At 35.4% G+C, this 13480-nt stretch overlaps 1 protein-coding gene across 1 annotated transcript; it reads right to left on the bottom strand.

Moving 5' to 3' along the window:
• Window positions 1-1564: 1564 nt before the first annotated feature.
• Window positions 1565-9917, bottom strand: Bet1 (Bet1 golgi vesicular membrane trafficking protein). The gene is made up of 4 exons (XM_047561842.1): window positions 9755-9917; window positions 6631-6755; window positions 4284-4340; window positions 1565-2717 (listed from the first exon to the last, which is right to left on the bottom strand). The coding sequence occupies exons 1-4, from the start codon at window positions 9771-9773 to the stop codon at window positions 2562-2564; spliced, it is 357 nt and encodes a 118-aa protein (XP_047417798.1). The 5' UTR covers window positions 9774-9917; the 3' UTR covers window positions 1565-2561.
• Between the last annotated feature and the right edge of the window lie 3563 nt (window positions 9918-13480).

Genomic DNA, 13480 nt, shown 5'->3' with positions numbered 1-13480 from the left:
TTTGGCACACTTCCAAGGACTAACTCCTAGTGAAATGAAGTGACTAGATGTTTCTGGAAAACCTGGACATCTGCAATTTTTATGAATTGTTTTATGAATTTGTTTTACTATTTAAAATACAGAATATATAGTGCTCCATTCAGGACTCAAACACCTGCAAGCTTAATGCTTGAAAAAACATTATGTGAATATTTTATCTATTCAATTATTACAATCAACTTCTCAGAAACCTAGGGCAATAGTCCTTTACAGAATTAGCAATGGGCTTATAAATGATTAAAGGATTAGAACTTTTTCATATTTGATATTTCCCCCAAATCTTATTTCTGGGAATACTTTTTCCTGGGAGTCCCTAAGCAGAAGAAAGAATGCTGGCAGAAGGATCCATCTTGGAGCAGACATGCCAGTGCTTCCAAAGGAGTTCCCTGCCTACCAGAATCTCAGCAAACACAATGATATGGAGGAGTGATATGAAAGACCAAGTTTTATGTAGTTCTTAAAAAAAAAAATCAAAATAAGAAATGAACCCTGCAGTAATAAGAATCGCTTTTCCGTCACTCCAAGCCCCTTTTCTTGAAATCTCTACCTCCCTACCTGATAATATCTAACTTTAAATGGAAATACTTTGCATTTCCATAAAATAGACAAATTTTAATACTGAAGTTCACCCTTCTTTTGACATCATTGGTCTTCCTAAGACTTTGATCTTTTCCATTCCTTTTGGAATTTTCTTGTGGTTTCATCTTCCAATAATTTTCTTTGGCTTTCTCTTCATCTCATTTTTTTGCAAATTCGATTATTGACAGATTTGAATACTCCCTGAGTTCTGGTATAACATTATTGTCAGAGAGAACAGTTAAAATTTTCTTGAACCAATGAGTCATGCTCCAATTGCCTGACAGAAATTACTCACTTGAGTAATTCAAAGCCTGAAACCAACCTATTATCTTGCCCTTAAAATAACTCCCCTTCTGATATTTAATTTCTGTTAATGATAGTACTAGCATGTATTAAGTGTGGAAATGATTATGGATTGATTATCACTTTCCACTACATTATCTCATCTACTTCTCACAACAATTGATGAAATAGGATGTGATGAAGAAACCAAGGTCTGAGCACTGAGCAACTGAGTAACTAAGCACTGAGCAACTAAAGGGATGGAGATCTGAATGCAAGTCATCTAACTCAAACCAGTTGTCTCCATCCCACTCTCAGCCCTGCTTAAGTCACTTAACCCCTCTCAGTCTAGGGTTTAACAGGGAAATAGAGGTCCAAATGATGACAAATGCAGTCAGAAAAAAATAGGGCTCAAATTGATAGGTAATGAGGAATAAAAAGAATTGAAAACAGTAAAACCAAAAAGGACACATTCATAAGTAAAAACAAAAAGAATTAAGAGATCTTGGAAACTGCAGCCAAGATTTGCCTTATGTGTTTCAAGCAAGTTCTGACATAATACAATATTAACTGCTTGATTTTGTTCAGAAACTGAGTTGTTATAACCATTTCTCAGGTCATCAAGACCATAAAAGAGATTTAAAGAAGCATCCAAATCAATTAATATATTTCAATACAAAATTTATTTTTTGAACCTCCAAAGTGATAGCAATACAGAGCATTTTACAATATTTTAGTATTTCTTTTGCACCCAAAAATCCACCTTTGTGTTTTGCTTTCTATAAACAAATACACTGGATTAAAACAATTCCTTTAACTCCAAGTTCAATGCTGAGTACTTTCAATGTTTTAAGCACATAATAAAACAGAGACAACTTATTTTCTTGAACATTTTATTTCTACCCAGAGCTCAGCAATTACTTAACTTCACATTATTCTGTCACAATGATAATAATGGCCTACCTAAGTAGCTAAAAGCATAAAACTACTATAAACCAAGTCAATGGAATTTATATTAATATAAAACAATAACTATGCTGATACACAGGTAGATTAGGCCCTACCAGACATATGCCCAATTACAAAGCTTTATTAAGGAAGGAAGTTCTTTGGACAAAAAGGGAAGAAGAGTCATTTGATCAAAAATTAAGACTATTGGTAAAAAGGACTTAGCTCCAACTGTAACCAAATGAAGGAGGAAGAGGGTGTACACCACCCCAAATGATGCAGCTGAGAAACACACAATTATCATCCCATCATAGACTGGCTCACTACCCTAAGAACTGGGAATCAGGCTCTGTAGGCATTCTATTACTCTCCCACTAGTTTCCTTACATGGAATATAAACCTCCATTTATGGTAACAACAGGATATTAATCTGATAATTAGCAAAAAATGGGAAAAAAAAAAGTTGGTAGAGCCACACTGTTTTCAGGCCATATCAATACCCCTGAAAATAGGGGTTAAAATGAGTCAATAAGAAACAGTATTCAAAGAGCACTGTATTACCTAATGTGATTTATAAAACAAGCAAAATTCAGTAATCTTCAATGGAAAAAGCCGTAATATTTCAAAATTAGGAATGTTTCGATGTTGATTTTTATCAAAGTGGCACTCCATCCTATTAACTGGAACAAATTCCAAACTCACACTTACTTGCATCACCTCAGTTTAATAATCCCATAAATGACAAAAAAGACAAACAATGAAAACAACATCATATAGCACAGCAGCTTGGTTTGGCTCCCTCTGGATAAAATCTTCAGTTTTCCCATGGTTTTACCTAGAAATCCAGTTGTAGAATCAAATTGTGAATCCTATGACAGAAGAGAGAAAAATAGTTAGATTCTATTATTCTACATGTGCACATTCAAGTAATTAAATACACTGTTATTAGTGTATATTTTCATTGACGGTTTTTGTGTTTAATCAATTCAGAGCTTGTTTATAACTCTGGATAATCAGCCTGATTACTCCATGCAAAATAAAGCAGTTCTCTCAATGAATAAAAAGCTCTTTCATTATCCAATAGACATTTCTTTAAGTCCCACAGAGTAATTAAGAAACTCAAAACTATTTAGGTCTTCTTTCAATTATGTGGATTAAATATCACTAACAATAAGACAAACATTGTTAGAAACACTAACAAGAATTTGTGCACTATCTTACAGGATTTTCCCCATCATTCACTACAGCATTGCTTTCCAGGGTCCAATAGGTAACTGTTACCCAGAGGAGGAAAGCATTCAAAGTTTAATATGGTAAGTGGATAAATATTAAAATTTAATATGGTTAGCAGATAAGATTCTTTTGTTTACATAGCTGACTTTGAAGTACAGTGGAGTCTACTAAATGTTAAAAGAAAATATCATGTATAGGGAAGAGGATGTGGTAAGGACTATAAATGTGTATGAAGAAAAACCACTTTTTCTATGGCTGGAAAAGTCCTTAAGACTAGGTGTGGATTAGAAATCTTACACTTCCACTGAAATCTCAATGTCCTCAGATGAAAAATCACTGACATAATTAAAAGACTTTGCATAGCTCAGTATCCATGTAGCTTATGCACTAAATACTTATGGCTCTTCACTGGAGTTATGCATCAGGATCACCTGTGATGCTCTTTACAAAATACACATACCTAGTTTCCTCCCCTTAAAATTTTGAAGCAGTTGCCTTAAAGGGAGAGATAGGGATATACATTTACAAGGAATTCACTAGGTGATTCTAGTACAAAGCTTAGAAAGAACACTGCTTTCAATGTCATACTGATTTTTGAAAAGTACAATTTTAAAACCATATGGAGAAACAAGGGAAAGTCCAGAGAAGTTTGACATCCAAAGTAAACATTAACAAATAAAAGAAAGCTCTAATAAGAACAGATATATGTTGCTGTGCCTGTTTAGAAAAGAGATAAAGGGTTCTGGGCTATTGAAATCTATGAGGACTTTGTTCAGTAGTGAGCCTTAGGAAATTTGAGCAAAATAAATAGGTTTCAATTAAGTGGAAAACATTTGGTAGGTTGGATATAAAGTGCTTTTTGATTGTGTGGTTAATAAATTACCAGTTGTTTTTACCCATTGAGATTTCTAAGACCACTCAAAGCCGTCATTTGTCTTGGGTCTTTAATACTTTTTCTAAACACAGGGTTAAAGATACATTAGTTTCCACCTCTCTTCCTAATTATATATTTGTAAGATGAAAATACAAAAAAAAATCATAGCTATAACAAACTGATTAGATACAAATGGATGGAAATCTAGAATTTATAATCTCTAGATCTCTTTCAAAATGGATAAAACTTAAAATATTATTCCTGATTAACAGACTAAATTTGAGAATATTAAATCAAATTTCTTAAAATTAAAATCATAACCACTTACCATTTCAGCTAATAGCTTATTCTGATTTTTAACTTCATGGCCTATTTCAATGGAAAGCTGTAAAGAAGAAAGCATACACATTACTACTCATATAAAGGTACTCAATTGTTATAAAGTAAAAATAGCAATGCTATTCTAAGCATATACTTTTTCTCAAATTTAACTGTATTCTAGAAATACACAGTACACCCTTTTCTCACTTTGTCCACTGAAATTAATGGAAAATAAATTTAAACTTTCTACTTGTAATTATGGACAATTTCTATTTCATTCTGATTTCATTGCAATATTCAATCTATCTTTTAATTTTGGTGCACTCTTCTCCTGCTCTCTTATTCTTGCATGTTTTGCTCCCAACTTTATTCACACAAAAGCATTTATCTGTATATTTGAAAAGATATACAAGTACCCAAGTAAGCAATTCAAATCCAGAAATAAGTATTTAATATTTTCCTAATTAAATATGACATTGCTTTGAATATATGTCTAAACTGATGGTTCTGATTTTTAAAATATTTTTTCATTATAATATAATAAAAAAAAGGGGAAAATTTTACATGTTAGTGTTATCTATATCCTAAAGCTATCAGAAAAGAGCATAAGCCTATATAAATAATAGCACAGGTAATTCAGCTGCCAGGTAAAACAAAATCTAACACTTTTCACAACAAATTCATCAAAGGTTTCACTTCCAAGACATTTGACTAAATATAATCTACTAAAAATCTTGGTGAACCATTATAAGTACTGTTTTCAATTTAACTGGAAAGCATGTGGGATAATACTGACATAAAATGATATTTAGGATTCTAAAGATCAGAACATGAACTTTCCCCCCAAATTTAGCAAATCAAAACTTATAAAGCTAGATGGCCCAAATCACTCAACTACTTTCAACAAATGCCATTCATGTCAAGGAAAGAAATTTCCAGGACATCATAGCTTTCTTCTGATAAGAAGTCTCAATTATTAACATTAGAGTTTTGTTTTATTTTTTATAAACCATTTAATTCTTATGCCCTTTCACATGTCATATTTTCTAAATTATTAACATCATACAATATTGTTAGATTCACTGATCAACTCCTTTTGATTTAATATGACTTTGAAAACAATACTCTGTTTTAGAACATGATAGTCTCCAGGCTGAATATGATTTGGTTTTCCAAAGACTGTATGGAAATACCAATTAAGTTTTTGGCAACACAGGCTTCTACTGAATACTTCAGAAGCATGTAACATGTTTATTGCAATGCAGAATCAATCACATGTACTATTAACATTTTTGTATAATTCCTTATTCAATATAAATTTACTCAATTAACGCCAGTGATGAGGAATTACGCTAGTTTCTATGTGGAATATAAAGTACAACAGAAAACCCTTCATTCAGGTAAATTTCTTTTACACAGAAATAATACCACAGCCAATCATTATGTAATAAATGCTTCAGAAATATGTTCAAAAGGAAAAGAGTTACTTTGGATGTAGTGATCAGGTAAAGCTTTGGGGGGTGCAACAAAGGAGGGTCTTTCAGGACGAGCACAACTTTAGTCAACATAAGGAAGAAGGGGATGACCATGGCAAAAGGTCAGTGTGATCAAAGAAATGGGATGGGATGGCAACAGCATACACAGGACACACAGAGCACTCTCATTTGTCTGGCAGAAAGCACATGTGGATTCTGCATGTGTGGGAAATCAGAAAAGTTGGGAGCCTATCTTTGACAAGATAAAGAGTGTGAACTTTATTTGATAAATCACAGAAGGCACCAAAGACTTCTTGGAGCACAGAATGCAATTTAAAAAATATAAAGATGACTGTGGCAACAGTATGAAGCTCAGGTCAGAATAGACAGGTTAAGAGGGTCTGCCTATGGCTCACTTTGGAAACCAAATATAGTATTAGAAGCAGAGAAACAGGAAAACAGATAGAAACACAGGAAAGCATATGACTTAGTGACTGAAATGACATTCAAAGGCAAAAACAAGGAAGACTATGATTTTTTACCGTAGGAGACCAGAAAAAGGAGAAGAGCTACTGGAGGTGAAAGATGGAAAGCTCTAGTTAAGACATTACTGCAGAAAATATATACTATTTTTTAGATTTTACCATAAAAAATAGCCAGAATTTTAAGAAAATATTGAAAATTCCATCTTTTGATTTGTCACACTTTCTAACCTAAAGAACAGTCTAAATTTTGAGTGCATTTTGACCTTGCTAAACCACAGTATTTGAGTAACCAAATTCCTCAGTATGATGTCAATAAAAGTATATAGTTTATAAGTATATGATATACATATATAAACACCAATCAAAATGTGCACGGTGCCAGCTAGATACTTACAGATTTTATAGCAGTTACTTTGCTTCTAAGACTCTCAGTGAGTCTCTCATTCTCTTCTTCACAGGCACTGTACCCACTGTGAGCATAGCCATGGTTCCCATAGTTGCCAGGAGGTGCTCCTTCGCCTGCAAGGACCAGAGTCGCAAGGTTAGTGTAGCAAAACCAGAAATCACTTCTGAAAGTTTAATAGGAAAGAACCAAAAAAGACCCCTGGAGGGCGTTGCAGACCACGTATGTCTATAATATTCATACTCCAAGTGAATTTTTAAAATTTATAAACAGAGATCAAAACAATTCTTTCCATTACCTCTCTTAAATAAAGAACATTCAGTTCACTTCAATACACATTTATTAATCTCTTCCTGATTATCCAGAAGACACTAAAATAGGCACTGATATAGAAAGTTATTTGGTATACATTTCCTGCTCACTAGAAACATGTTTTAATAAAAGATTTAAAAGCATTAATACCAACTACCCATTGAAGAAATCTAGCTTTAAGGAAAGGAAGAAAACATAATGGGAGGGAAACTCTTGGCAGATGGATGGTCTTTCCCAGCATCTCTTTCTCTTAGTTGAATGGGAAAGAGCCAAGAGGCGAGGGGGAGGAGGGGACACAGTTGAAGTCCAAGGAGATGGAAAACTTATGGAAAACATTAGTTGAGAGTTCTGTGGCATTTCATTCATTCTTCAACAAATATTTGAGGAACTATGTATCAGATCAACTATTCTTTTCAGGTGCTCCTTCTATGGTGCTTGTCTTCTAGGGAATGGCTCCACCCCATCACCTTAATAAGGAACTTGGTATTCATTAGACAAACAACAGGTGCAGTGAGCCTTAGACAGTGAAATCCGAACATGAGTGTTTTGGGGGGTTGAAACAGGAAAGCACAGTTGAGGGTATTATTTAACCACATTTAAAAAAAAATGATGTCATTAATTTTCTCAGTAAAGGAAGAAAAAGGGCTACTTGGTGAAGAATGGTGATCATTTGAAATAAACGGTAAAGAGAATAATGAAGAAAAGTGACCAGGACTGCTCAGGATTGCTAGGAGGATAAAACCAACCTGGTTGCTGCAATATATTGTAATGATTTCAGTTCTCCCAGATGTGTGACCTTTACATAGAAGAACTCAATGGCCTGAGTTAACTCTTGAAAAGTCACACTTTAAGACTGATCTAGAGCTGAAGGTTTACAGCACTGGGGCTAGAGAAAAACAGCCCCAAAAGTTTGAGATTGCTTGCCAAAAGAATGGTTGAAGCATATATATGGATTATGAGAACTCTATCCATGAGATTCTAATTTAATTGGTCTGAGCTGGAATCCAGGTAACAATAATTTTAAAAAACATCCTGGGTAATTCTAATAAACAGTTGGGCTGGGAACCACCATTTCTCAAGTCTATTTCTTGAGATTTAACAAGGCACAAAAACATTCAAATGGGCAATAATGTAAACCCTTGGCCTGGTAGTTGTCTAATAATGTAAACCCTTGGCCTGGTACTTGTGCAAAAATCTCCACAATGTGCACTCATATCCCCTACTTCATTCAAACTAATTTAATCATCATCTCTTGAACACATCATTTGTAGTTCTAGTGCTACACTTTTTAAAAAAGTTTTTGGTCATCCTCCCATTTAGAACTTATTTCTCCCTCTCTCCACTATTCAAAGTCTAGTTTAAGTTCCTATGTTTCTGCAAAGTACATAGTGATCCATCTCTGCAATCTCAGAGACGTTCATTATCTGCAGAACTTATGTGGTATTTGGATGTCTAGCTACCACTTTTGTACCATAATTTATCTTTGCACATAGTCCTACTCCAGCTAGATTGGAAAGCTTTGGGGAGCATAAACAAGGTGACAAATGACTATGTACTTAAAGCTTATTTAATAGCACAATGTTTGTTCAAAATCAGTTTTTTTCCTCTTTATGACCTGGACCACTTTCTTTTCTCTTCTCTTTTTAGGGCTTGAACCCATGGATAATTAACCATTGAACCACATCCCCAGTCCCTTTTTTAAATTATTGTTAATTTTGAGACATGGTCTAAGTTGCTGAGGCTGGCCTCCAACCAGGATTCATTTTGCCTCAGCCTCCCAAATTGCTGGGATTACAGGCATGTGCCACCATACCTGGCTTGGACCACTTTCTTTCTATGATCCAAGTATTCATAAAAATTGCATAAAAACCTGTTTCTCATAGTATGATTTACTAATAATCAATGTATAAGTCTACATGTACTGGCAACCTTACTAACTTTAAATAGCCAACACTTTAGAAAACTCTTTTTTCCCCTTTTCCATCTTACAATGAATAAGAATGGTAACATCTTTTTTCAAATGTTTCATGTTTCTTCCCTCAAATATGCTGTCCTCTGATTTAGTAGTTTTCTTTATTAAAAAAAAAAAAAGTTTCTTAATACAGAGCGTAGGACCAGAAAATGCTGTTTTAATAGCTGTGTGTCATCATAAGGGCCCATAATCTCCTTGGGCCTAACTTATTCCTGCTGCTTGATATGCCGGCTTCCTTAATTCACAAAGTCAAGAACAATGTGAAGTTACCAAACCTTATCACATTCTACTTACTGCCTTAACAGTGGCACAACGTTCAGGTAAGAAACGTTCTAGGTAAAAATCGCCTTTGACCCAGATCTTACATACCAGGGACCTGAATAACAACGACACGTACATTTACCTTTGTAACTCACTGTTACCAACATAATTATTAGCAGTGTGCTTAGCAGGCAACACCCACTCTTTGAGCAGAGAAAGAGAAACCAAAACTAGGCTTTGGGAAATTGAGCAGTTTCCATAACCACTGCTCAGACAGACAACACTAAAAACCTCCACTATTAAGTTGACACTAGTACATAACCCACTCCCCACCCCCGACCTACTCTACCATCCAAACTTGGTTCTGAATTGGACTTAAGAAACTCCCTAGGACCTGGGACAAATTATGTGTTTCCATTCGGCATTGTCTCTAAAGATCACCTTCAAATATCCCACTTTCTGGTCCCAATGCCAGTGACAGGAGATAGTCGAGATCCTCCCACACCCCTATGCCTCCCAGCACGGCTGGTTCTAGGGTCCCCAAACTTCGAACCTCAGCCCTCTTCTTACCCAGGCCTGCACGCCTCATCCTGCCAGAGGAAGGAGGGAAAGGTGGGCGAGAGAGACGTGGGTAGGAAATGGCCAAAGTCACCCGGACCTCGTCTTCAGTCCCAGGGCCCCGCGCAACATCAACTTCTTGCCCCAAAGCGCCACGACATCAGTGGAGCCTAAACACCGCGCTGGATGATGGCGTCATCTGCGCGCTTATTGGTGTCCTGCGAGGAGGGTTGCATGGCATTCTGGGAAATGTAGTTCTTGAACGACGAGGACCATGAGGAGGGGGTCGTGGCGCGAGCCCGTTTCCAGAGCGGGCGGGGCTTCCGGAAGAGCCACTGCCGACCGGGGCCCCTACTCCAGCTTTCAGACCCTGGGTCTCTGGTGCTGCGCCGCCTGCAGAGCCTTGATTTCAGAAGTTGGCAGAGGAGATGAGATGGGTTGACTGATCGTTCCTAATTCAGCCTACTCCCGTTCACTCCCGGAGTCAAATCAGGGAAAGTAAAGAAAAACTTTGTAAAGGTTTCTTATTTTACAAACAAGTAATCTGAAACCCGTAGTAGGGATAGAAGAACACCAAGAGACCCAAGGACAGGACCCCTACATTCCCACTTCGAACTTTTTTTTGTTAACTTTCACAACGGATATTGAAATATTGCTCGCCAGTAGCAGTGTGTCAGTTTAGGGTATAAAAGCTCGTTGGGGTCGAGGAGTAGAGTGTGCTAGTATAGGAGTTTAATCTGAGAATTTCGTTTTATTTTACGAGAGATGTATTGTGAGGATATGATGGAATAATGATTTTTGGGAAAAAAAAAAAAAGCCTGGCCATGTTTACGCACAGTCCACTTTTACAGTTTGTGCTTGCTACTTTGTGATAGTGGAATAGTCTCTATAATGGAGATTTCTGAAAGTGTAATCTCTGAACAATTAGTGTTCTCTCATGGTCAGTTTTCAACGTAAACATTTGAGTATAATAGTGACTTAAGTTGTCTCTGTGTTAAGGCTGCTTTTTAAAAATACACAGGAAAACAACTTTTAGTAAGAGTTATTAACCTAGGAAATAAATTTAATCCTATAGTGTTTTGAGAGAAAAAAAGTCTTCATAAGAATAAAGTAAACCATCATCCTCTGAAAGCAATGGAATTAAATAATGATTGCAATTAAGGACAATTATAACAAACATCAAAGATTTAATGAGAAATGATAGTTGGGCTTTCTTTTTGACATACAATTTTTGACAGTCCCTTCTTGTGCTAAAAAAGGGGGAAAAGTGTTCTATAATCAAAACACATTAGAAAATATCTTAAAGATAAATGTGAAAATTGTTATTTGTGAAAATCTAATATGTTTACTGAAACAGACCATTTAAATGACAAAATATATTTATCCTTTTGTAAACCATTTCCCTTACTTAGGAGGGAGACATACAAATAAAATAGAGTTAAATGGAAAAAAACAAAGTGTACCAAAACTGTAATTCCAAAAGCAAAGCTGGTTCATATAGAGTTTGTGACCTAGAAATCTAAATGATTTTCTACTGCTACCACTGCCAGTCTCAAGACAATCCTATCTAAAAGTATTTTGCATTGAAAAGATAAAGCAGAAAGAATAGATTTAATACACAGAGATGTAATTATTAAACATGACCTCAGTTGACAGAGAGACCAGAGAGAACTTTTTTTCCTTTTTTCCATTTTCTATATTTTCTTTTTTTTTTTTTTCATTTTTAAATTAAAACCTTTAACTCTTCTTGCTGACTGAAGGTAAATAGAATTCTTGGAGATTAATAGCATCTATAACTTTTTCTCAATTCTTATAGGATAATCTCACAGAAAACATCAAATCTTCAGGGTCTCCAGGAGATGACTAAAAATGATGAAGTAAGATCTCCTTTATAGTAATTATGGAAACAAGAACACGAGTAGCAAATATCTGAATTTTGGTATAAAATTGCAACCTTTTCTTTTCCTGTTTGTCTACTTCCTGTCCATTTATATTATCTCTTTCTAACTAAATTCTAGGACCAAACCAAGGAAAAACAGCATGCTAAGCTCTCAAAACTGACTAAATAATTGTTCCAAATGGTTTTTGAAAAATCTGTTGTACAGTACATGTTTATAATCATGAAACAAATTTGGTATCTTGAGCATCATATTTGAACTGTAAGAAAATGTCAACTAAAATCAGAAAGCTCTTGACTTACAAACAGGTGATGGAACAAAGGTTAGTTTGTAAGCCAGTTATTTGGCACTTAAAACATTTCCTGGAGACTGAAATGATGCTTATGTCCCAATCAAGCCCTGAAAGCACATGATTCCTATGATGACCAAAGTCTATGTGACCTACAGAAGAGCAGAAATGCTATATATTTTTAGTGAAGACCAGTAGAAATAAAAAAACACTACCATTGAAAAAGAACTACCATTGACAAAGAAATGAAAAATTTCAAATTGTTTTGTTACTCTTGTTTGAGAACAAATGGGTTTTCCTTTAAAGTTCTTAAGCATGCCAAGAGAAAATTTAGAATTTTCAAAGAGCCACCAACTTGATCTTCATTTTCTGTAATTCAGAAATATTACTGGCACTGAGGTAATGCTTCTTAACCATGGTTAGTAAGTGAAGCACAGTTTGAACCAATAAGGCTTCAGCAGAGCTAGCTGTGTAATTTGCAGGGCCCAGCATGAAATGAAAATGAAGTACCCCTAGATCAAATACAATCATAAAAAAAAAAAAGAAAAATTTAAAAAAAATAGGAGAAAAGTACAATTAAAGATATTAAAACGTAACATAGACCTTTTTTCTTTCTTATGTGATCCTCTCAACTTGTCACGTTGGTTTTTTTAAAAATGTTTTTAGTTGTAGCTGGACATAATGCCTTTATTTTATATATTTATTTTTATGTGGTGCTGAGGATTGAACCCAGGGCCTCACACATACTAGGCAAGTGCTCTACCACTGATCTAGAACCCCAGCCTTCACACTCACACTGTTTTTTATTTGTCATTTAATGACCTTCTAATAAAGAAAAAATAAATTTTATTTATTAGCATGAATTTTACCCTCCATCTTGATATTGTGCAATGACCGTTTTAAATGCCAATATAAAAACATTTAACTTGCATGTGAAAACACTAAAATTATTCAATTTGCTCTTACCAGAACAATGAAACTACTGCACAAAACTAAAAACTTTCTTATTTGGGGGGTTGGGGGCCAGTAACCAGGGATTGAACCCAGGGGCATTTAATCACTGAGCCACATCCCTGCTCTTTTTAAATATTTTATTTAGAGACAGGGTCTTGTTAAGTTGCTTAGGGCCTCGATAAGTTGCTGAGGCTGGCTTTGAGTTCCTGATCCTCCTGCCTCAGCCTCCCAAGTTCCTGCGATTATAGGTGTTGCGCTACCCTGCCTGGCAATAACTCTTTTTATGCCCATCTTGATATGCACATATTCTCCTGACCTCCAGCCTACTGATGAGTGAAAAGTGGCTGAAAGAAAAAGGAAATATGGGTTGCTTTATCTCTTCTGCTTCTGTGTCATCATTATCAGTATAACTGGTTAATATGAGATGAGTAAGGAAGAATATAATAGAGATCTGAGGTCATTTTCTTCTTTCTGCAAAGTTCTGGATCAGCAGAACATGTGGTCTTTTGGGGCTGTCAGTGCCCAGATTAGTCACAGTCTTAACACACCTTGTGTCTTGCTGAACTCTCATGCATCATGAAGTCACCCACATTCATG

This window comes from Sciurus carolinensis, chromosome 8 (genome assembly GCF_902686445.1).
Source record: "Sciurus carolinensis chromosome 8, mSciCar1.2, whole genome shotgun sequence".
In the NCBI taxonomy this organism is placed as follows: Eukaryota; Metazoa; Chordata; class Mammalia; order Rodentia; family Sciuridae; genus Sciurus; species Sciurus carolinensis.
Note: the sequence above shows the minus strand (reverse complement) of the source record. Positions and strands in the feature narration are given on the sequence as shown.